Here is a 22,802-nt window from a genome sequence, read left to right on the forward strand (position 1 = left end):
TACGCCGCAGGCTTTTATTGCCAGTAATTTCTATCACAAGACTTTAGTGGCAAATGCGGTGGTGCAAAACTGTATAGAAGAGTGAAGTTATTCATCACACTTAAAGAAAGGCAAACTTTCTCTCAATTCCTGAAATCCCATATAATTATATAGCATTTTTTTGCAAAAGTGTTGCAACATGTGAGCTAATTTCTGTACAGCATAAAATCCAGGAAGTTTAGAGTTCACTCTGATTTCAGTTTGTCCTTATTTTCTGTGAGTGTGTGTGTTTATGTTCCTGGCTGTCAGCCAATCCTCTTCCGTCCTTTGTCTTAGGTTGCTATTCCCATTGAAGACGTGAACCGGAGCCACTTGCGGTTCACCTTTCGTCACCGCTCATCACAGGACTGTGAGTATAAATGTCAGCTTGTGAATAATCAGTTTTTCAGATGACCAACTGCACAGTTGGCTCCTAATCTATCCCCAGCAAATATAATGGAAGATATCCAAACCAAGCAGATGTGTTGCACAGTGATAAATACTTTGAAGCTCACCCTTTGTCACATTAATCAGAGGTATTAGTCTGTCCCCCGCACAAAGCAGCATCATGGAGTGGCTTGTCAGAGACTATGGCTGGGATGTGAAAAATGCCTGAGGGGACATATTTGTTTATTGGGACCAGTGTCTAGCTGAATGCAGCCAGCGTTGTACGCCCTTCTGTTTTCTGTTTTATTTACACCCTTTCTAATTTTCGGGGTGTAAAGGTCAGGGAAGCCTGGCAGTGGTAGTTCTGCCAGCCCATCTGCCTGCCACATGGCAAGGCTTTCCTACAGCCACAGGAGTGGTGCAGGAAAAAGGGTTTGGGGAGCATGACAGGTGTATACAGTATATACAAAGCAATCAGCTCAAATGGCACAGAAGGCAGAGCAGAACTTGGAGGACGTGAGGATTGGAAAGTATACCCTTTCGCTAATCTGCAGCTGCTGTCATCATCTACTTCCAAAATCCTCTTGCTTTGTTTGCTTCTCACCTGCATGCAGGTGGTTTGGAGGAAATTGCCAGGTCTCAGAGCTCAACGCTGGCTTATAATCCACTTGGAGAGCCTTCTTGTCATGCTCGGCACCTTGCTTCTCTGGAGACTAATGCTGTTACGAGACATGCCTTTGAAACTCTGACTTGCTGTTATCTTGGTGTAACGGTTACTTTAGAAACTGGCTCACCTCAAGTGACTCTGGGACTGCAGGGACATGCTGATTCCGCCAAACTTCAACTTTTCTCTGACAATTGACAATAGCGACATGTTAAAAAAGGTGTAATAGCTGGATTCTTTGGATTTGTGCATGGTGAACTGCTGCTGCTGGTGAATGTGCTTACAGTATAGAGACCAGGGTTTATTTTATGTTGGGTGTAAAGGTGATATTCCTATGTACATTGATCTAATTTTATCCATGTTTAAGATTGTATGCATCCGTGCAGGCATGTATTTCTATAATTTTCTGACAAACTTCTCTCACTGCCTCACTGTCGCTGTGTACGACTTAAATTTTCATCTCAGTTTGCAATAGATTGCTTTTAAGAGCAGAATAACACCTCCTGAAACTAGCATATTTGCACGTAATATCACAGACATACCGCAGACCGTACCAGAGGTCTGATCCAGATCTAGAGAGGGCATTAAGGGAAAACTCTAAGCTCGATAACCCGAAGAGTGAAGAAACTCATTTTTCATTTCACAGAGGAAGTTAACGTAAAGTCTGGGTCAGACTCTCTGAACCTAATATGCTCAATGAAACAAATCCTTACTCATCCACTCTTGCTGTGCTTGAAGGAACTATCCAACAAACCGTTAGATTTTCTCGTTTGTACAGTCGATATCAAAGCACATAATAGAATTCATTAATTTCCAATGTTTTCCATCCTTTAGACACGTTAAGATCTCATAAGACTACCTTAAAGATAACTGTTTTTGTGATCTGTCATCCATGTTGGCCATAGACTGCAATCTACGGTCGAGTCTTACTCAGATCAGAGTAAAATCTCTCTTATATTTTTTTCTATTACTGGGAGTGTCTGAGTTCAAGATACTTACTAGATTATCAGCCAGTTTCTCTATGCTGAAAACTTTAAAGTGCATTTCTATAGTGATCACTGTTTTAAATCTTTATGACGCTTTGTTCACTGATCCGTGTTTCACGTGTCTAATCCTTTGCCATACTGTGATTGGTTACAGTGTGGGAACATTCTTTATATACTTAAATATGCCATTTGGGAGATTATGTGAATATTTTTGAGCATGCACTGGGTAAGGTAGTGCTGTCCACCCACAGTAATGTGTGCTGTGTAGCCCAAATGCAAAAGCACAACTGCTGCTGGTAAGTGAGAAAGGGTGATACATTGGGAAGCTTATTTTCCCCACTTCAAACATCAGCAGGAAAGGTTCATTTGCATGCGTTGATTATTGACCATAAGTACCATACAGTACAATACAGTTTTATTTGTATAGCACATCACATCAAAATAAATCAATTAACAAAATACAGGTCAGGTACTACCAGTAGCACAGACAGAAGCGAGGCACTAATAGACCAGAAGAGTGAGGTAAAAATAGGTATCGGACCTCAGTTCAGAAGGAAGGTCAGTTCATAGATACAAAATATCAACTAAGAAGTTAATTAGATTAGAGGGCACTAACTGGTTGGGAAGGCCAGGTTAAATATGTTTTCAATTGTGATTTGAAGGATTGGATAGAGTCTAAGGCACGAATAGTGGGGACGCTATTCCAAAGATAAGGTGCAGCTGAAGCACAGGCACGATCGCCTCTGGTCTTCAGCCTAAACTTAGGTTGGGCCAGGAGTAATTGACCTGATGATCAAAGCGACATAAGTGTGTGTTTATCAGTTGAACAGCTAAAATGGTACTGTCCAAACCTGCATTGCTCTTATTAACCTTTTAAACTCTTTTTTTTTTTTTTTTTTTTTTTTTTTGTGTTGACAGTGGCTGTATGACTGTTCTGCAAGTGTTTTTGATATAATTATTGTTATATATAAGGAGCAGTGCACATTAATTAACATGAGCGTTTAGGTCCATTATGTAAATGTGCCAGATTTAGTCATACAGGCTCATTTTAATACACATACCGTTTCAGATTGATGCCACTAATAGAAAGAAACGGAAAACAAAAGATCTAAGGTTATCTAGGCACATATAAGGGATCGAAACAGATGAATGATAAAACAAAAAACACATCAGTGGACAATCAGTGAAAAACAGCGACGTAAAGTGACATTATTTTAGACTATGACAGTATGTTGCGCTGCTCAATAAGAAAAGACTGACTAACAAAAGCTCTTTTTCTAAAAGATACTGTATAATCCCCTGTAGGAAATGCTATGCTGTTTAGAGATGTAAAAATAAACTCTAGCATATCATATTAAATTTAATATGAATTTGATAATACTTATGATTTTCATTTAAAGTATTTAAAGGGAGTACAAGCTCGCTAACTTGTGTTAAGGTTCAAAATTGAGGAAGGAGAGTACAAACCACCCATGGTCCAGAAGGTCTTGGTCAAACAATGATTTTAATGAACACACGTGTGGGAAGATACTCTGTACGCCGACAGCAAGTGATCTCCGACTTAATCAAAGCATAAACAGATATTTTATAGCATCAGGGTTTGATTTACTGACGCCCCTTCATGCGTCACAGATACATTTTATACATAGATCAGATCAACACCACAAGGACTTTTAATCCAGAAGATCATCTTCTATTTTCATGGCTGGTACTTTCCGTTCTTGTCTTAAAGTGAATTGTTCCTCTTTCTTGCCGAGACATGACTAATCTCTCCTCTAAATAAATCTAACTCATGTGTGTGTGTCACGACCTCACATGCTCTTTCTCAATTCACCTGTTGCACTTCTGACCTTTCACCAGACCAGAGGCTCACTGAGACTATGTGTATGTCTTCTACTAAATAAATGTTTTAACCAAGAACCTCTACTTAAAAGCTTAATATAAAATGACCTGATATATAAGTGTTTTGTAAGCATGTACTGCAATTCCTTCTATGGCTCCAAGTCACTTGCACAATAGATTGTCCGGACATCGCGCCGAACAAAGCTTCCAACCCCCAATTAATTGACCGAGCTCCAACTCTTTAATAAGCACAGATATGCATTGTGTATAAAATAGTCATAACTGCACCTGAAATACAAAATTAACATCATCATAAACATCTTAAGGCCATCTTAAAGCTATCTGTTACATTGTTAAAGCCTCGTCTTAGCCTGCTGCTCAAAATAACTTCCTGCTTCTGCAAACTCTCTGCAAGCCTGTTTCCTGTCAGCCTGTGACTTTTAGCCTTTCTGAAAGACACACACTGTTCAACCCCTGAATGCAATATAAACTCCAGATTATATTATTAATGCAATGGTAATAATGATGATTATTTAACAATAGCAGTAAAATAATTTCCCTGCTCCACACTTGCAAGCTATTGATAATCAGCTGTCAGCTGGCGCAACCTTAACCTGTTGCAGGGCTCCACTGATGATCATACATGCACTTAACTCAGTGGGAACAACCTGGTTTAATTGTGTGGTTTCTAGCATACCTATTACCTGTGCTATAATCAGCCACTTTCTTATATTAATATTAATATTTGAAAGGGTGAACAAAGATGGAACAGCTGTGTGTACGGGCATAGATTTTTGTTCCTTAACCTCTCTACATGTGATTAGTTTGTGATGAAAAGCAGTGCAGATTTAGGCTGTCAGGCCTTTGTATTGCCTGCCTGCGCTGTCATGTGGCCGTGTCCTTCCTGCTTCCTTCGATGTTCTCCTAGCTAGAGCTGAACTTTAAGGGGATACACAGAGTGACAGAGCTGCTCATCAAGACCACTAGTGGAGCTCATGTGTTCAGTATCTCAGCCCTCTGGTTGAGAATTAGGCCAGCTCGAACACAGTGCGTCAGAGTAGCACTCTAACATTGTCAGGCCTCATCAGGCTGATGGCTGCTGTCACAGATGCTGCCGTAGCTGTAAAAGATTCCTGCCATCTTTTCACTTTTGTTTCATCTGTCTTTATGCCTCTGCTTCGTGAGTCAGGTAGGCTTTAAAATGTGGAACAGTTTAGTCAACTAAATTTGAAGTGACAGCCCACCTTAAGGGGGAAATTTGCGAAACTTGCACACAAATCGGACTTCGATTGGTTTAAAGAAGTAGCTCTGTCCTGAAAGTGACCTTTTTTGTCCAAATTAAGAGTTTTCAGCTCTGTGCCCTTTAGGAAGTCACTAATACACTTGGTATTATTGGATGGCATGCCTACAGTGTTCTCCCTCCACTGGTTCATCTCAGCCTAGCAATTATTCACCGGTGAGTTGCGGGCAGCAAACCAATGAGGGGATTTATGCAGATAGAATGCAAGATATATACTTCGATGAATCACGTCTCCCTGCGCGTAAATCCGAGCTTGTTGATCCGCAATGATGATGTATGTGGCCCCATCCAAAGTCCCGGTTACAGGACAAAGTCGTAACTCTCTTCCTTGTTTATGCAGCGCTTCCACTCAACATTCCCAATCACACATGTGTCTGCACTTGCACACATAAACCACGAGCATCTTTCCTCCACTCTTACAGGATTATACAAATTGGTCACAGCTGCAGCAGAGCACAAGTGCAAGTGTTTATTCATTTGATAACAGCAAGTGTACATTAATCCAAAGCCTGCCACTTGAACAATATTCCTTTTTGTAATTAGCAGGTTTTTTTATTTTATTTTAAGGCACATATTGTTATATAACAACCAACTGTGATTGCATCTCCCACGTCCCTCGCATTATATTATGCACAAGTCCTTCAAACCTATGCATAATTGGTCTCAACAGTCGGCGCGCGTACATTTGCTTCACTTCAGGGTGAAAAATAAACAGTTCACGGACAGATGCAGCCATAGCATTAATAAAGACATCAGAGGGGAGCAGTAGTTTCTTGTGCTAACTCAGGAGCTGACTCAGGGAGTGTAGTGCTGAGGTTAGCGTTTGGATTATCACTTCTTTCAGACTGCTGGTTTGTTAATGACTTGTTGTAACGTCAGCAGTGCTGCATGGTTTACTGCAATATGATCTCTTTTTTGTTCCCGAAGACGAACACTGTTCACATAAGCATATTGCACACGTACGAAAGATGCGGTGTGTTTTGTTTTGCAAAATGAGACAAAAAGCAAACGGTACAAAAAAGCGAACTGTATATATGAACGCAGTCTTAGTCTCAAACGTAAACACCAATAACCAAGTTGTCTTTATTGCTTGCGTGTTTCTTTTTTCTTCCACAGCCAAAGATAAATCGGAGAAGATATTTGCCTTATCTTTTGTGAAGCTGATGAGGTATGACGGGACCACTCTGAGGGACGGTGAGCATGATCTCATCGTGTACAAGGTAAATGTAAAAAAACAAAACAAAAACATCCCATAAACACACTTAGTCTTTGTTTCTTGCTGCCTACTCGTCAGACAGCCCGCTCTCCTTGTGAAATGACCATGAAATAAGTTGTAGGTGAAAAACTGCCCTATTGTATCGGCGACTGTCATCATAACAGCCTGCCATCAGTGCTTTGTATGTGAATTGGGTAGCTGGTACACATCAGCCCGCACAAGGAAATGAGAGTACTTTCCAATTAAAAACCCTTGCATAATGATACCTCTGTGTTACGGTGCCCATTTATGTTAATTAAAAAGTTCATATGGGAAAAATCAATCTTGTTACATTTGTCTTGTCATGTTTTCTGGATTGTTGTTTTCGTCAGTCAACCCTGCATTTGGAAATGAATGATATTTTTCTCACATGCAACAGCTCGGTAGAAAAACACACAAATTGTTTTGTTGATAATATATATCAAAGGGAGATCCATTAAAACCACAGCTATAGAATGCAACATTGTTTTAATGTGTACACAGTAATTTGGGGTTTCTACCAATAAACTGACTGAGACTTGTTCTCTAAAACCAGGCGGAGGTAAAGAAGCTAGAGGACTCTTCTCTGTACCTAAACCTACCTTCCACAAAGCTGGAGATGGAAGAGAAAGGCTACTCCACCACTGGAAAAAATACCCAGACCCTGGGCATCTGTACCATCAGCAAGGATTCCTTTCAGATTTCCACCCTGGTCTGCTCTACCAAACTTACCCAAAATGGTAACAGCTGCTATATTTTAATGAATATTTGTCTCTTTTCCTGCGCAAGTTGTTTTTTTAAGCTAAAAATTATGCTCTTGTGGAAAACGTATCAAAACGTCAGTAAACACATGGAACACAACTTAGATATTATATAAAAAAATGAAAGCAGCTACTGTGACATTTTGAATCCTTAAATTAAGCTTTTTTTATAGTCGCTGTCTTTGTCTTAACCATGCCATCCATATTTATATATTTTATCCTTTATTGATCTCTGTTTTTCACCTAATTGATTTGCACTAGCTTCACATAGTTACCACATAGTTTCTACTTTCCCTGCTCTTAGTCTCACAGCGAGCACACCTCCCTGCACAAACGCATCCAGCGGAGCTGAAAAGAAATGTGGGGAAGTCAGTATAATATTAATTGAGTTCAAGAGAAATTACTTTATCTTAATAAAAGCTTCCCAACAACTGTTAAATCAAAGAAAACAGCACTGAAAACAATCAAGAGAGAAAATGTTGTCATTGGCGCGTTTCAGTCTGGACCACTGTTTGCGATTAACTCGACAACTAAAGCAAATAAAGGAAATCAGTTGACTGTTCTTGACCCTCTTTTCATTAGATTCTTCCATGCTATGGTAGCTAACAACTGTTGCACTTTCAAAATAGAATTTACATAATTAATCTTCTAGTAGAGCTGAATAAATAACTTCCTAATTAAAAATAATGAATCTAGTTAGTTGTTTATTCCAGTGTGAATTGGCTAATCCGTTCCTGCTGCCTGATATACAGATATACTCTCACTGGCCACTTAAAGAGGTACACCTTGCTAGAACCCCCTTTTGCCATCAGAACTGCCTTAATTGTTTGTGCCGCAGATTAAACAAGGTGCTAGGTTTTGGTCCATAGTCATATGATAGCATCACACAGTTGCTGCAGATTTGCACCTTGCACATTTAGATGTGAATTTCCCATTCCATCACATCCCAAAGGTGCTCTACTGGATTGAGATCTGGTGACCGTGGAGGCCATTTGAGTGCTGTGAACTCACTGTCATGTTCAGGAAACCAGTTTGAGATGATTTGAGCTTTGTGAGATGATGTGATATCCTGCTGTAGGAGTCATCAGAATATGGGTACACTGTGGTCGTAATGGGATCGACATAGGCAGCAATTGTCGAGTTGGCCCAAAATGTGCCAAGAAAATGCTTCCCATGTCATTATATCATCTAAAACAGCAGTCCCCAACCTTTTTTGCGCCATGGACCGGTTTATGTCCGACAATATTTTCACGGACCGGCCTTTAAGGTGTCGCAGATAAATACAACAAAATAAAACCAGTACCGGTACCCCCCAAAAAAGATGTATTCATAACACACGGGAAAAGAACCAGGGAAAACCGAGTTAACTATAAAAACGATTAAAAAACGATAAAAACCCTGAAAACCATGAATTTCACACCCGAACCTCAACTTTCGTGGCCTGGTACCAAATGACTCACGGACCCGGGGATTGGTTACCGCTGACCTACAACATCCAGAACCATTGATATAAGGCAGGATGGATCCATATTTTATGTTGTTTACCATCCAGACAACACTTTCTCAATATTTCATAGTCCAGGTATGGTGAGCATCTGTGAAGTGCAGTCTCAATTACCTGCTCATGTAACAGGAGTCGCATCCAGTGTGATCTCTCCTGTTGTGGCCCATCTTCTTCAGTAAATTCAATGATGCTCTTCTGCATCCTTTGGTTGTAATAAGCAGTGATTACTGTTGTTACTGCTTCCTGCCTGTCAGCTCAGAGCAGTGTGGATATTCTCCTGACCTCTGCCATCAACAAGGCATTTTCACCCAGAGCACTGCTGCTCACTGGATAGTCTCTCTTTTTGAACCGTTCCCTGTAAATCCTAGACGTGGTTGTGTTGAAATCCAAGTATGGAAGCGGCTTTTGAAATAGAGCCATGCCACGTTGACAGGCACTTAAATCACCCTTCTTCTTCATCAATCAGATACTTGTTTTGAACTTAAAGAGGTTCTCTACACCATGTCCTCATGTTTAAACTATTGGATTGCCACCACCTGATTGGGTGCTTAGATCATTTGTATTAACGAGCGGGAGATCAGATGACCTAATGAAGTGGCCATGAGTAGGTTTTACTGACCACTGCTCTCTGATCTCTTCTTTCTTGAGGTGCTGTATAACAAAAGTAGCACACATGAGAGAAAATCCTAGCGACGTATGTGGATTTACTTTTGTTGTAGCACAGAGAAGTACAATTCCAGCTTGATGAAATGCCTGCTCACATCAAACAGAGCTCTCACTGGGGGGAGGAAGGATTTCTTTACTGTATCTTAGCCAGGTAGACCCTGAATTTTGAAACCACCGATGGACCGTAGCCTCTGGCTTTGACAAACGGATCATGGGAACATCATTTAATGTAGGATGCCTTAGCTTCAGCTTTTTAAACATTTTTTCTCATTATCTGGTTTTTCCTTTTCCACATTCTGAGCGCCAGGAATTGTTTTCCTCCTCTCTATTCCTACTTCTAAAGTACTTTCTTTTCTCTTTACTCTCAGTACGCCAGTCAGTCTCAGTTAGATTCCAGTTCATCTCTGTTGAGCGAACAACAGCCTTTTTATTTCCCCGTGAAGATCTACTCTTATTAAGCTTGGGAAATCCTCATGCCTGCCACTGTGGCTCATGGATTAAGGATTTTAGCATCTTGTGTTCCCACCAGCCTTTCTGCATGTTTATAAATCCCCACAGATGTCAGCGTAAACCCTCTTGAGCATGCTGGTATTTCTTAGCTGTGTTCATAACGTTGTAGTTAGATTGTGTGAAAAGCTGTTCTCTTTTGTGTGAGTGGTCAGATGCTTCTAGCTCTGATTTCACAGAGCTAAACCAAACCAACCTAAATGTCTCCTTTGATTTCTTTTTCACTGGTTGTAATTTGCTGCTTTGTTTTGGGTTTTTTTTTTTTTTTTGTATGCAAGAATGAATCACAATTTTAATTAGAGCCACAATTAAAGCTTCTTTTGTGTTTTTGGCCACAGTCTGAAATAAATAAGTAACAGACACACTGCAGGGTAACTTTGACTTGAATTGAAATTAATTGTTTTACTCGCCAAGAGCAATGCCCTGTTTAAATAAGGAGTGCATCATGCCCTTTCGTTTTTGTATTCACGTTAACAAAAAGATCATTTTAAACCTCCAAACAAGGGCAGAATGAAGAGAAAAGCTTGGAGTAAATTATTGAAGCAAGATCATGTGTGTTTGTGGTCTTTAATCCTTTGAATAATCCTTGTGTAGGCCTGTGAAAAGAAAATCCACTGTAAACCATTTTTCGCTTTCTTCAGATTTGAAATATTATTTAAAACTTCCCTTCAGGAATAAGTGGCCTTATGCAAAGACTAATAATATAAAATCTTAAAACGTCTTTCAAAAAGGCCTCTTATCAATTTTAACGAGATCCCCAACCCCACTGGCCAACACAACATAAATACGTAATCAGCCAATCACATGGCAGCATCTCAGTGCATTTAGAAATATGGGAATGGTGAAGAAAACCTGCAAGTTTAAACTGATCATAAGAACGGGAAGAAAGATCATTTAATTAACAGCTGATTAGTGCCCAAACACTGTTTTTGCATTTCAGTAAATTACTGTATGTATTTCCCATTTTCCTAACAAAAAATGAGGAAATGAGGGATGGCTCGAGACTTTCGTGCAATACTTTACAATATCCATAGAACCTCTAATCAAGCCAGCAATAAGGCAGCTTTACCCTTTTTATGAGGTGGTGAAGCTAAAGCACTCAAATAGGCAGTAAGACTCTCTCATTGCAGAGGTCACATAAAGCTACAAAACATTAGGTCAAAGCTGAACCAGAAATTTTTTTCCTGAAAAGTAGGATCAATATTTGCTTTCAGGTAGAGATGTTTCCAGCTTGGTGATTATCCGACTGCCCGACTATGGGGAAAAACAATCTGCATGTAAACATTAAGACTACTAGGTAAAAAAAATTCATTTCAGAGGGAGATTATCCCAAAGTTTGACAGATGCCTTGGTGAGATCAGCTGTTTTCTGAACAACGATGCATGGTCTTGGCGTGCTGGCAATTTAAAAACTACAGCTGAATCTCTGACCTGTCAGTAGCACAGGCTTTATGTGACACTTGTAATGATTTTAGCGCTTTTTGTGCTAAATCATTGCAGTCTAAAAAAGACGTGAAATGCCGATAAAGCTAATTGTCCGGGATACAACCTAATAGCATGCGCAGCAAACATTTATAAAGCCTCATTAATGGGATCACTGCAGACCCCACAACAGGCTCTGGGCATTTCTCTAAGACAACGGGAGGTTTTTGTTGTCAGAGGGCTTCTGCATATAATGTGTGAAAGCGGTGGGTGTCGCATGTTGTTATAGTAATGTTCCCTTTGAAGCTTATTAAGTTTAGTCTGTGGTATAAGTTGTCATTTAAATACAATTGTGCATGCCCTCCTACTCGGCTCAGGGGGTGGTGATGTCAATGAATGAGTCGTCTCAGTTACAGGAGAGCCTGCCTCTCCTGTAAGTAATGATAGTGGCTCAAATGGTTGTCTCAGCTGTTATGTAGATGCGTAGTATGCAGCATATATCAATCAGCACTATTCTCTGCTCCTATTTCTCCTCCCTGCCTGCCATTTTCTGATTTATCTCGTTCCCTGTGCTAGAGTGATGGGAGGGAGGGGGAGTATGTGTCCTGGTCTGTAGATTCACTCCTGTAGAGCAGCTCTGCTCTCCATATTTACCTGTCACTTTGTGCTGATAATTTGCAAGGTGCCGGTGGGTGCTTGGGGATCAGATGGCCTCGTCGCTGCACAAAGTTTGATTAAACTTTGTGCAGCTGTGTGTTGTATGGGATATATCATCCCACGCTAAAGCTCGAGGAAAAGGTTCCAGCTATTTTAATAAAGCACTGTACACAGAGCAGCCGCAACATTAAAACCGCCTCATTTATATTGTGTAGGCTCTTATCCATTAGGGATGCAGAATTTGCAGGTGGCATGAGGACATTGGCAGCTATTGCTTTGGGTCTAGTAACTTGTGTGGCTCGTTTCAGTGGTTTGGACGGATGCTCTGAGTTGGAATCCAGGGAGGCTGGATGCTCGGTCAATGCCTTGGGCTTGTTTGCAGGCTCCTTTAGCCATTACTGCAGTTTTTTTTGCCTGTGTCCGCATGTTTAGTTTACCATTGTCATATGATTTATTTATTTTTTTACCCATCCATCCAATATCCCTTCTACAGAAAAAAAGAAAGTGTACAAGAAACAGCAGAAACATTGCATTGTTATTAGAGGATCAATATTATTTACTTACCTGTCTTTGGTTTTGATATTGTGGCTAATCTATCCACAATATTTCCCATGATACCAGATTCAGGCTTCTTTATTAAAAACCCAGAAGCTCTTTAAGATCTAGGTGTGTTTGTCCAATAGTCATCTCTGTCCCATTTTCTGCATTTCTGTAAATGAAATGATCACATGATTCCAGCTCATCAGATGTGTTGGCAGTTTCCTGTTTTATACAATATCAAACCAAATATTTCGGGTTGTTTTGACTGTTGGTTTGCTGAAACAGCAATTTGATGTTTACGTTTGGAGAATATGTGACAGTATAATTAATATGATTAGTAATGTAATTGCGGTAAGATCTGTTTCTGGATGTAGAGCAGGTCATCTACTAATCAGAAGGTTGGTGGTTCAACCCTTAGGTTCAAGTTGCTTTCGGATCCGTCCACCAGAGTGTAATTATTAGATGGAAAGCACTTATAAAAAAGTGCCTGTATGAATGGCTGTGATGCCTGTTCGCTCACCAGCAGTTTATCCTGAGCACTTATTCTTGCAAAGGGAAAAAGGAGCCCTAGAAATGCCCCTTGCAACAGACTGCATGCTTTATACTCATGGCTCCTCACTGCTGATCCCCACATCCGAGATGAAACACTCTTTTTAACTAAGCTAGATTTATGCAGGCGGCCTCCCAGTGCTGTGAGCTCCCGTGAAGTGGCTCCTAGCTCTTCCCTGGGCATTTACAGTGTGCTTCGCTAAACAGAGCAGAGATTCAGCGACAGCACACGTGGGAGAGAACCTAGCCCAGTGAAATTGATTAAAATACTCTTCCCACCTCTGCTGGAAAGAAAACACATTTTTATGAACAAAGCAGCTTTAAAACTATGGAATCCATGTTCGTATTGAAGCTACTCCAGCATCAGTGCGCTGAAGAAGCCTGTACTTTTAAACGTTTAAACGACTACATACAAGGCTGTCACTATTAACGGCAAAGAACAAGCTATCAAGACTCCTTAGTGGTTGTGTTTGCTTTTAAAAGTGAACAAAACTGATTTTGTGAAGGAGTTCCGTAAACAAACTTTCAAATGGTAATGTGAAGTCTTTTGCATTTCAGTTGCGCATTGACAATGTAACCTATTTTCTCTGAATTAATTATTCCACTGCTCTCCATCTGCCAGTTACTTCCACAGTCTTTTAAATTCCCACTGCCTGTGGAAACATCCGTTCTCAGACAGATGTTATTTGTAAAAGGCTCTCAGTATTTTTCTCCAGAACAAAACTGATTGCCCCCCAACACTGTGCCTTACAGCCCCATGTGCTACACGTAGTTGGCCTCTTAACACCACTGCCCCACTGGGACCAAGCTGCCTGATGATTTATTCTCACATTATTCCATTTATCTCTGAGGTGCTGAAGCATCAATTTCCAAATCTATATCTCCTTGGGGACGGAGGACCCTGGTAGTTGAGACAGGTTCTTGTGATTGAACCCTGATAGGCTGTCAGGTTTACAGATGATGGGCATCCATTACTGTGTTGCCATGGCTGATTGACTCTTCCTGAGCCAATCAGCCATGGCGAACGGGGAGAGGCAGCCCCTAGGGACTAGGTTTGCAAGAATGCCAAAGAGATTCTTCTTATTCACTTCAGTCAGATGAGGCTGAATATAGTATATATTCATGAAAGCTAATAAACCATCATGAATATACTATAAAGATGTTTCTGGGAATCTCTCAGGATTATACCTGAGAAAATGTATATGAAAAATCTGTTTATACGATAAAATGAATTAAAATTAACATTAAATGGAAACTTTTCTTAAATGATAAATTGTTTATTTTGGTTTTTTGCTTACTCCTGGTTTCGCCCATATTTGCTGCTTTTAACCCTTTAAAGCCGGTTGGAGCGGGCACGCTCTGTTTTGCGCAACTATTTTTAAATCTCGGTAGCACTGCAACCACGTAAGCTAGCGCAATAATTTTTTTTGCATATGAAACCGGAGGAGTTGTACTTACATCTTATGCCATCAGCTTGTCCTAAGTCACGGTTTCCTTCCACATATGGCTCACATATGGCTTTGCAAAAACTGCATAAAAAGCGCTTGCAGCAACAAAAACATAATATTCCAGAAACACGCTTTGCCGATCCGATCAGCTGTTTGTAACACTTCTTACGTCCATCAGCGCGAACTATCGCATGTCCGCCATGTCCTGGCCGAAACCGGAAGTGACGTCATTTTGCGGAAATGTAGTTTTTTACCATCAGGGCCTTATGAGCCTATACTGGTGTTTTTAAAAGTTATATTTGACCTTATGACTTTCTGTGTCGTTTCTGGGATGCTTAGGACTCATATTGCACTGCTGGAAATAGTTTATTTTGATGCATATGCTGGTTTTTTTTTTTTGTTTTTGTTTTTTTTTTCAAATTTGCATTATAATATTTATTTTCGTTTTTCCTGCAGTATATAAAAATTGGTGTATTTCAAAAATAAAACTATGAAGACACTTAAAATAAATTTCCTGTGGTGGGAAACTATTTTGTGCAACTTTTTTGTATTTACAGTTTTGAGGGATAAGCCTCTTAAATTTCTCTAACTAGAAATATATGTTAAAAAAACAAAAACGATTTTCAATTTTTTTTGTAGTTTATTGCACCTTTTTGCAATTTATGTAATTACTATGCACTTAATGCAGACATATTATTAAAATTTGGGCTATAATGGTTGTATTGATGTATAGCAACTTGAAATGCTCCCAAAAATGGCACTACAGCATGTAAAAATATAATATAAGCTTGGTTTAGGACTTGGTTCTCTTTCATAGCATTCGTTTCGTGTCTCACTATGGGAACGCCTCCTGCGTGACCTCATCAGAAGCTCAAATACCATTATGCCAGCCCTTACAGGCTGGCTAGGTGACGCCCATGTCAGGAGGGGCCAGTGCCTCCCTATATAATAGGCTGACATAGTGTCAGATGTCATTCAAAACAAGCCCACCTCTTCCTCGCTTCCATAGCAAGGAGGGCGGTCTGGTGAGACACTCACTCATGCTACTCAGAGAACCGTGGTTATATACATAACCTTAAGTTCTCTTTCATTCTCGCTTCTCACAGAAGCCTGTAGACAACTGTGCTATTGGGCGCTAAAGCTAAACTGTCCACAGATTCGAGTGAAACAACTCGGTCGCCGGGCGCTTTGTTCCCAGCTTTTCAGTTGTCCACTAGCATACAAGCAGTAGCAATACTGTTCTGTAGCTAGTGCTGGTGCCAAGTAGCAATACTTTCACCCAGGGAAGTAGCAATACTTTCCAAAAGCGAAGTAGCAACACTTTGCTAATAAAGGTACCCCTAGCTTCACCATCAGGTAGCAATACCCTTCGACGCTAGCGGTTTTACACATTAGGTAGCAATACCTGTAGAAAAGTAGCAACACTTTTCAACCCACGTTAGCGAGGAATAGCAATATTCTCCGCACTCAGTGTCAGTCTCTCTAACGTGCGCAACCCTCTAGCTAACCATGGCTACGACGGCCAACGAAGTTGCAAAACTTTGTCCTTGTGGCAAGAAGATTTCTGCCTGGGATACACACCCCGTGTGTGCGGCATGCCTGGGCTTATCTCACGCTCAGGCTGCCCTGACACCTGCACACGACTGTATCCACTGCGTGGCTTTCCCACGCAAACTACTCCGCCGCAGGCTAGCTCGCCAGGCTAACCTGTCGGGCGGCGACCCTTTGTTGTGTGAGGCTGCTGCGGCGCAAGGAGAAACTGAGATGCCCGATGATTTGGCCGCAACGCCAGGGCCGAGCTGGGCAGAGGCAAACCCTCAGCCCATCGCGACCGCTTTCCCGTCGCTGCAGGCACACGGAGATCGTGTGTTTTTCCGCGATGCTGGAGTCACTTGGGGAGGAGATGCTAACGAGGACGGAGATGAGTCGGCTGACTCGGAGCTCCTGCTCGCCACGACGGCGAGGAGGAAGATTCCACCTCCTTGGCTAGCATCAGCTGGGCTCCAAAGCCCTCGGCTACCGGCGAGGTTGAAAAACCGACACCGCCGTCTCCCCTGGATCTCGACATGCAGGACATGTGCAAGCGCGCAGCCGCTAGGCTCAACATCCCGTGGCCCGCCATACAAACAGAGGTTGTAAAGTCTCGTTTTGACGGTAAGAAATTGCCGAAAGCGAAAAAGACGGGGAAGCATGTGTTGCCTGTTTTCCCTGAGCTACTCGATGAGATAGCGGTGACGTGGAAAGCAAAACCTTGCAGCGAGAAACACTCCATCGTGGGGAGCTCCCTGCTGGATTGTGAGGGGATGGAGTCTATCGGCCTCCGCCGGATGCCACAAGTGGAGCCGTTGGTGGCGAGCCATCTTCACCCGAAGACGTCTCTGTCCTCATCGGCCCCATCTCTCCCCTCCAAAACAGACTGCTTCCAGTCTAGCCTTACAGATAAGTGCTACAAGGCAGCGGCTCTGTCAGTAAGAGCCCACAACGCCTCTTCTATGCTAATGGCTTACCAAGCTGAGCTAGAAGAGGGCATGACAGCTAACACAGATACCACAGTGTGGGAAGAAATCTGCGTTATAACTGACCACGTCCTCCGCCTCCACAAGGTAGCCATACAGGCTACTGGGAGAGCCATGGGCCTCATGGTTCTTCAGGAGCGAGCACGCTGGCTCGGGCTCACCAACCTGACGACTAAGGAAAAAGAGCAACTCCTCGACACCCCTGTCGTCCCTCACGGTCTCTTCGGTGCGGCTGTTACATCCATGCAGAAGAGATGTGAGGAGAAAAAGAGAGATGATGAGGCTCTGAAACTCTGCCTGCCGAGGAGGGCCCAGCACGCCACCCCAGCAGCGCCGCGCCAGTCATTCGCGCAGGCAGCGTCTCGCCCGGTCCCCGCTTTCAGGATTCCCAAAGTGCCTAAGACGCAAGCAGCCCCCCAGGCTGCCGGGGCCCCTAAGAATCCATGGACTCGGAAGCAGTCTCCCCAGGCCAGACCTCAAGCGGCCCCTCCTCCCCCCGCTGCCGCGATCGTGAGGAGGAAGAAGCGGCCGGCCTGACAGCCTCCCCTCTAGGCGGGAGCGAACCCAGTTTCCCCCCTTCACGGCCACCCTCCCGCCTCCCAGCTCCGTTCCAGAGCAAGTTCAACGGGACATGTTCCACACAGAGTGCTTGACTCGGGCCGGCGTTCCTGTCACCGGACCCGCCAGAGGGAAAGAGAGCCAAAGTTCGCAGTGTTGTTTCACGAGCACTTCTCTCATGCATTCTGTATTAAAAAAGCCCCGACACGCGCATCCAGGCAGTTTGCCGAGGGCGCTGTCGAGTCTTGCAAAACACATGAGAAAATCAAACATGCTGAAAAACGGAGCACCGTCTGCCATAACGCAGCCCGTGGAGACTCGCGTTTCCACAGCTGTGATTATGCAGATGAGCCCGTCACCTCGCTTGCCTGTGACAGAGGTGACGGGACGCCGAAATGACGTATGTTTCGCGCTGCGACCACAAGGGGGCGCCAAAACGCCATATTCGGTGGAGTGGCCAGTGAGCCCTCTGTCTCTTCACATGAAGAGCTGGGCCACCTGCACTCAGTCAGCATGGGTGCTGAGGACATTGAAAAAGGGCTACAGGCTGCAATTCAGTGTCGCTCCACCACAATTCAAAGAAATTGTTTACTCTCGTGCTCCGGGCGAGTCTGCCAGTTTTCTCCTGGAGGAAATTTCCACCTTGAGAGACAAAGGAGCTATAAGAATTGTCCCTCCCGAGGAAATGCACAGCGGATTTTATTCAAGGTATTTCCTTGTGCCAAAGAAAGGGGGAGGGGGATGAGAGCCATTCTGGATCTCCATGCCCTGAACCGGCATTTGAGGACATACAAGTTCAGGATGTTGACGCACGCCTCGCTGCTACGGTTTGTACGAGCGGGCGACTGGTTCACATCAATCGACCTGAGGGATGCTTATTTCCACATCCCCATATATCCCCCACACCGAAAGTATCTGAGATTTGCTTTCCAGGGGATGGCATACGAGTTTGTAGTCCTGCCTTTTGGTCTCTCACTGAGCCCAAGGGTGTTTGTGAAATGCACCGAGGCAGCAGTGGCCCCGCTCAGAAAAAAGGGCATTCGGGTGGCCACGTACATCGACGATTGGCTGGTGGCAGCCCCAACCCGCCAGGGAGCGACTTGTCACACAAATGCTCTCATACAGGGGTCCCCCAAGTTACACACGCTGGCACACAGACTGATAGTCTGGAGCAGTGTTCACCTGCTGTCACTGAGAGCAACTCACGTGCCGGGGATCTTGAACTTTGGAGCAGATCTTCTCTCCAGGGGCAACCCGCTGTATGGGGACTGGAAGCTTCACCCGGAGGTGGTGAAGCAGATCTGGCTGCGATTCGGTCTGGCGACCGTGGACGTTTATGCATCCAGGGAGAATGCTCAGTGTCCCCTGTTTTACTCGCTGAACGTTCAGAGAGCTCCACTCGGGGTGGATGCTCTAGCTCACGAGTGGCCGAGAACCCTCCTCTATGCTTTTCCCTCAGTGGCCCTCATTTCTCAAACCCTGGCCAGAGTGAGGGAGAGAAGTCACTATATGATCCTGATAGCCCCGCACTGGCCAGGGAAACACTGGCTGGCGGAGACTTTTCAGCAGCTGTGCTGAGTGGTAACAGCGTAGTGGCTGTTACCACTACGCAGAGACCTCCTGTCTCAGGCACGGGGGGAAATATTCCACCCCCACCCAGAGAGGCTGGCTCTGTGGGCTTGGCCCGTGAGTGGTTTAACCTGAACACGGTGGGGCTCCCTCATAGTGTTATCGACACTATTCAGGGTTCTAGAGCATCGTCTACTCGGACGCTATATGAGCATAAGTGGCGTGTGTTTGAAGGCTGGTGCTTAGAATCACAGGCCATCCCTTTTCAGTGCTCTGTGGCTGTGATTCTGTCATTTCTTCAGGCCCTGATTAATAGGGGTAAAGCCTTCTCCGCCATCAAGGTGTATTTGGCAGCGATTTCAGCCTGCCATATTGGTTTTGAGGGAAAGACTGTTGGCCAGCATCCCTTAATATGCCGTTTCATGAAGGGTGCACGGCGTAAATTGCCTACGTCTAGGCCATTGGCTCCATCGTGGGACCTTCCCACAGTATTGGCTGCGCTCTCCTGTTGCCCATTTGAACCCCTGGAACAGGTTGAGTTGAAATTTCTGTCCTTGAAGACGGCTCTTTTAATTGCTTTAGCTTCTGCTAAACGTGTGGGAGAGATACACGCTCTCTCAGTGCATCAGTCATGCATTCAGTTCTCCTCGGATAATACGAGGGTCTGTATGCGGCTCAACCCTGCCTTTGTCCCGAAGGTTGTCGGCACATGTTCCCCTATAGAACTGCCGGCCTTTTGCCCACCGCCTTTCTCCTCAGAGGAGCAACAGCGGCATACCTTGTGTCCAGTCCGTGCTCTGCGCATTTACATGGACCGAACCCAGAGTGTCAGACAAAGTGACCAGCTGTTCGTGTCCTGGGCTAAACCACATATGGGAAAGCCTGTGTCTAAACAGCGCCTCTCCCATTGGATAGTAGGAGCAATTGCCTTGGCCTATACTAGCAGGGGCCTTCAGCCCCCTGCTGGCTTACGTGCGCATTCCACTAGAGGTCTGGCGACCTCATGGGCTCTCTTTAGGGGAGTTTCTATTCAGGAGGTGTGTGCAGCTGCATGCTGGACCTCACCTCATACATTTGCTAGGTTTTACAGGTTAGATGTGACAGCACCTAACCTAGCGCGTTCAGTCCTCAGTGCAGGCTCTTCCCGGGTGGGGGCCTCTCCCCTGTGAAGTGCTGTTGGGGACAGTTGTCTTCTTAACAGGCATGTCTGGCAATCCGGGAGTCAGTATTTCTCCCATAGTGAGACACAAAACGAATGCTATGAAAGAGAACTTAAGGTTATGTATATAACCACGGTTCTCTGAGTAGCATGAGTGAGTGTCTCACCAGACCGCCCTCCTTGCTATGGAAGCGAGGAAGAGGTGGGCTTGTTTTGAATGACATCTGATGCTATGTCAGCCTATTATATAGGGAGGCACTGGCCCCTCCTGACATGGGCGTCACTTAGCCAGCCTGTAAGGGCTGGCATAATGGTATTTGAGCTTCTGATGAGGTCACGCAGGAGGCGTTCCCATAGTGAGACACTCACTCATGCTACTCAGAGAACCGGGGTTATATACATAACCTTAAGTTCGATGGTAGGTCTTAAAGGGTTAATGGGATTCTGTAGATCATACAGCCACACAATCAAAATAATAAGGTTGTTACGACAATATGAACTGTTTTATTAATGCACATTTTTTATGTTTGGGACTCGAATTAAAAATCCTAGCCAAAATTTATGCTGCAGAGGCGGAGATACCCAGATCGGCAGAATCTAGAATGGCTCAAACGCAGCATAAGTTTTGAGCAAACACTAATTTTATTTATATTTAGTCTCCAAGGAGCCAAACTTTTTCACTCGTTTTCTGTCCACTTCTTGCACCTGTCCATTTTCAAAGGGATTTTTTTCCTTTTTTTGTAAGGACAAAATTGCTAACCTTGTGTTTGGGAAATTTGTAAACTGATGTGAACGTTATGGCGACGTCTTGGAAAAACATGCTAAGACCTTAATCTCATTAAATGCAAATAGTGGACTTTTTCTTGCACAGTCTCCTTACCCGCCGTTACTATTTTCTGGGTGAAAGCTATGCATTGTGTTGACAGCTTTTTTTCCCTTTTGTCTTTTTCCAGTGGACCTACTTGGGCTGCTGAAGTGGCGCTCCAACACCAGCCTTCTGCAGCAGAATCTACGTCAGCTAATGAAGGTGGAGGGTGGCGAGGTTGTGAAGGTCAGAGGCCCAAAATTACCGCTCGGTTGAGTTAAACCGCTTTCAGTCAAAGCTTAAGTAAACATAAATAAATGCGTCTCACTTTCTTTTGCAATGTTCATCGCCTTGCAAATGTACCTAATTCCTTTGCTTTGACAGAGATCGGCACAAATGGACGAAAAACAGATCTTAACAGCTGTTCAAATAAACATTCAGTCACAAACGATGCATACTCTTCCTGAAAGCTACAGCTTCCTGGCAGCAATTTCACAAATGATGTCGCTGCCTGTCATAAGGAGTTGGCTGCCACTTTTTTTGCTTTTGTTTTAATGGCTTTAGCAAGGAGGGAGTGCATAGTACCCCACACTGTCTACAGACAGGGAGGAGATGACCTGCTGTCAGAGATTTAGGCAGGGCCTTTAAGTGCTCAGCATGGGGCAGATGAATAATCATTATTTAGAGAAAGTTTTGCAGGGGCAGGTTGGGTGCCTGGCAGCTTGGAGCCTATCTAAAGAAGTCCTTCACCTAGACAGTTTTGATCAGGCCAGATAGATGTCTACCACAGCTGGACTAGTTCATTAAACCACAGGAGTGTGATTATTATTACCACCGCATTAGCACTCAATTGCTTCAAAGCGCTTCAAGGCTGTCGGTGGGCAATTAGATAGCATTTTCATCTTGGCATTTAAAAGACTATTTATCAAAAGAGTATACATTATTTATTCATCATTTCATTTTCCCCCATTGTAGTTAACATAAAGCACAAATATGTTCATAACACATTTTTAAAAAATGTTTCCTGTTCTGTTTTTTATTTCCCATCTCCCTAATGTGACACCGTTTGAGCGAAAAGGTCACTGCGCCGTTGTCCTTGTCATGCGGTCCAGCCTTTGTGAGACCGAATTTCACTTTAAACGCCGCATACCGTACAATGTGTTGGTTTCTCGTTGAGAAGATGATGAATCTCATCCATTCTGAGATGACAGACCAAGCGCAGTAGAGAGTGATGGCTCTGTTCCCGACACTTTTACATCTGTTTTTACATTGCTGCAGAATTGGCTGAGTAAATGGAGCATGTTTCCCCAGAGAGGAAGGATGTATGTAGTTAGTGTTCCTGGAGGTGCTGCTGACAGGGAAATGATCACTCTCTTCATAGAACTATTTTGGTGTATGTTAACAGCTGTAAAGGGTGCGTAATGGGTAGCATGGAACCGTCACAGCAGGAGTTCACTTGCCACTTTGGTTGCGCCATTCAAATGATAGAGGCGTATTTAGGGCCGGGGTGCTAAACATATTTTTGTTGTGTATTTCTCTATTTTTATTTATCAGTTTGCTTTGAATCATTATAGGATAATGTCTATATAAAAACCTAAAAATGCTATTGCACAGTTTTCCCTACACAAAAGTTAAAAATCTCCCAAAGACTCACAATCGGTTTAGCTGTTGTCATTCCTTTAAACGTCGGATGAATTAGTTTGTCCTAATG

At 43.4% G+C, this 22,802-nt stretch overlaps 2 protein-coding genes across 3 annotated transcripts in view; both read left to right on the forward strand.

Moving 5' to 3' along the window:
- Nucleotides 1-22,802, forward strand: part of dock1 (dedicator of cytokinesis 1) — a 203,976-nt gene that overhangs the window by 43,792 nt on the left and 137,382 nt on the right. For both annotated transcript variants that reach the window (XM_086303948.1, XM_086303949.1), the window contains exons 16-19: nucleotides 316-388; nucleotides 6,314-6,417; nucleotides 6,988-7,171; nucleotides 21,240-21,337. In XM_086303948.1, the coding sequence (XP_086160074.1) occupies nucleotides 316-388; nucleotides 6,314-6,417; nucleotides 6,988-7,171; nucleotides 21,240-21,337 (459 nt within the window). The remainder of the gene's footprint in view (nucleotides 1-315; nucleotides 389-6,313; nucleotides 6,418-6,987; nucleotides 7,172-21,239; nucleotides 21,338-22,802) is intronic.
- Nucleotides 16,774-17,537, forward strand: LOC147323539 (uncharacterized). The gene has a single exon (XM_086304791.1). The coding sequence runs from the start codon at nucleotides 16,788-16,790 to the stop codon at nucleotides 17,535-17,537; it is 750 nt and encodes a 249-aa protein (XP_086160917.1). The 5' UTR covers nucleotides 16,774-16,787.

The sequence above is a fragment of the Aulonocara sp. 'chitande type north' Nkhata Bay genome, linkage group LG8 (genome assembly GCF_057382095.1).
Source record: "Aulonocara sp. 'chitande type north' Nkhata Bay isolate Kocher_YH1m ecotype deep benthic linkage group LG8, A_spYH_male_GT1.1, whole genome shotgun sequence".
Lineage (NCBI taxonomy): Eukaryota > Metazoa > Chordata > Actinopteri > Cichliformes > Cichlidae > Aulonocara > Aulonocara sp. 'chitande type north' Nkhata Bay.

What these genes read in the sequence shown, in the direction of transcription:
- LOC147323539 (XM_086304791.1), top strand. Translation starts at nt 16,788, where the DNA reads ATGGAGTCTATCGGCCTCCGCCGGATGCCACAAGTGGAGCCGTTGGTG.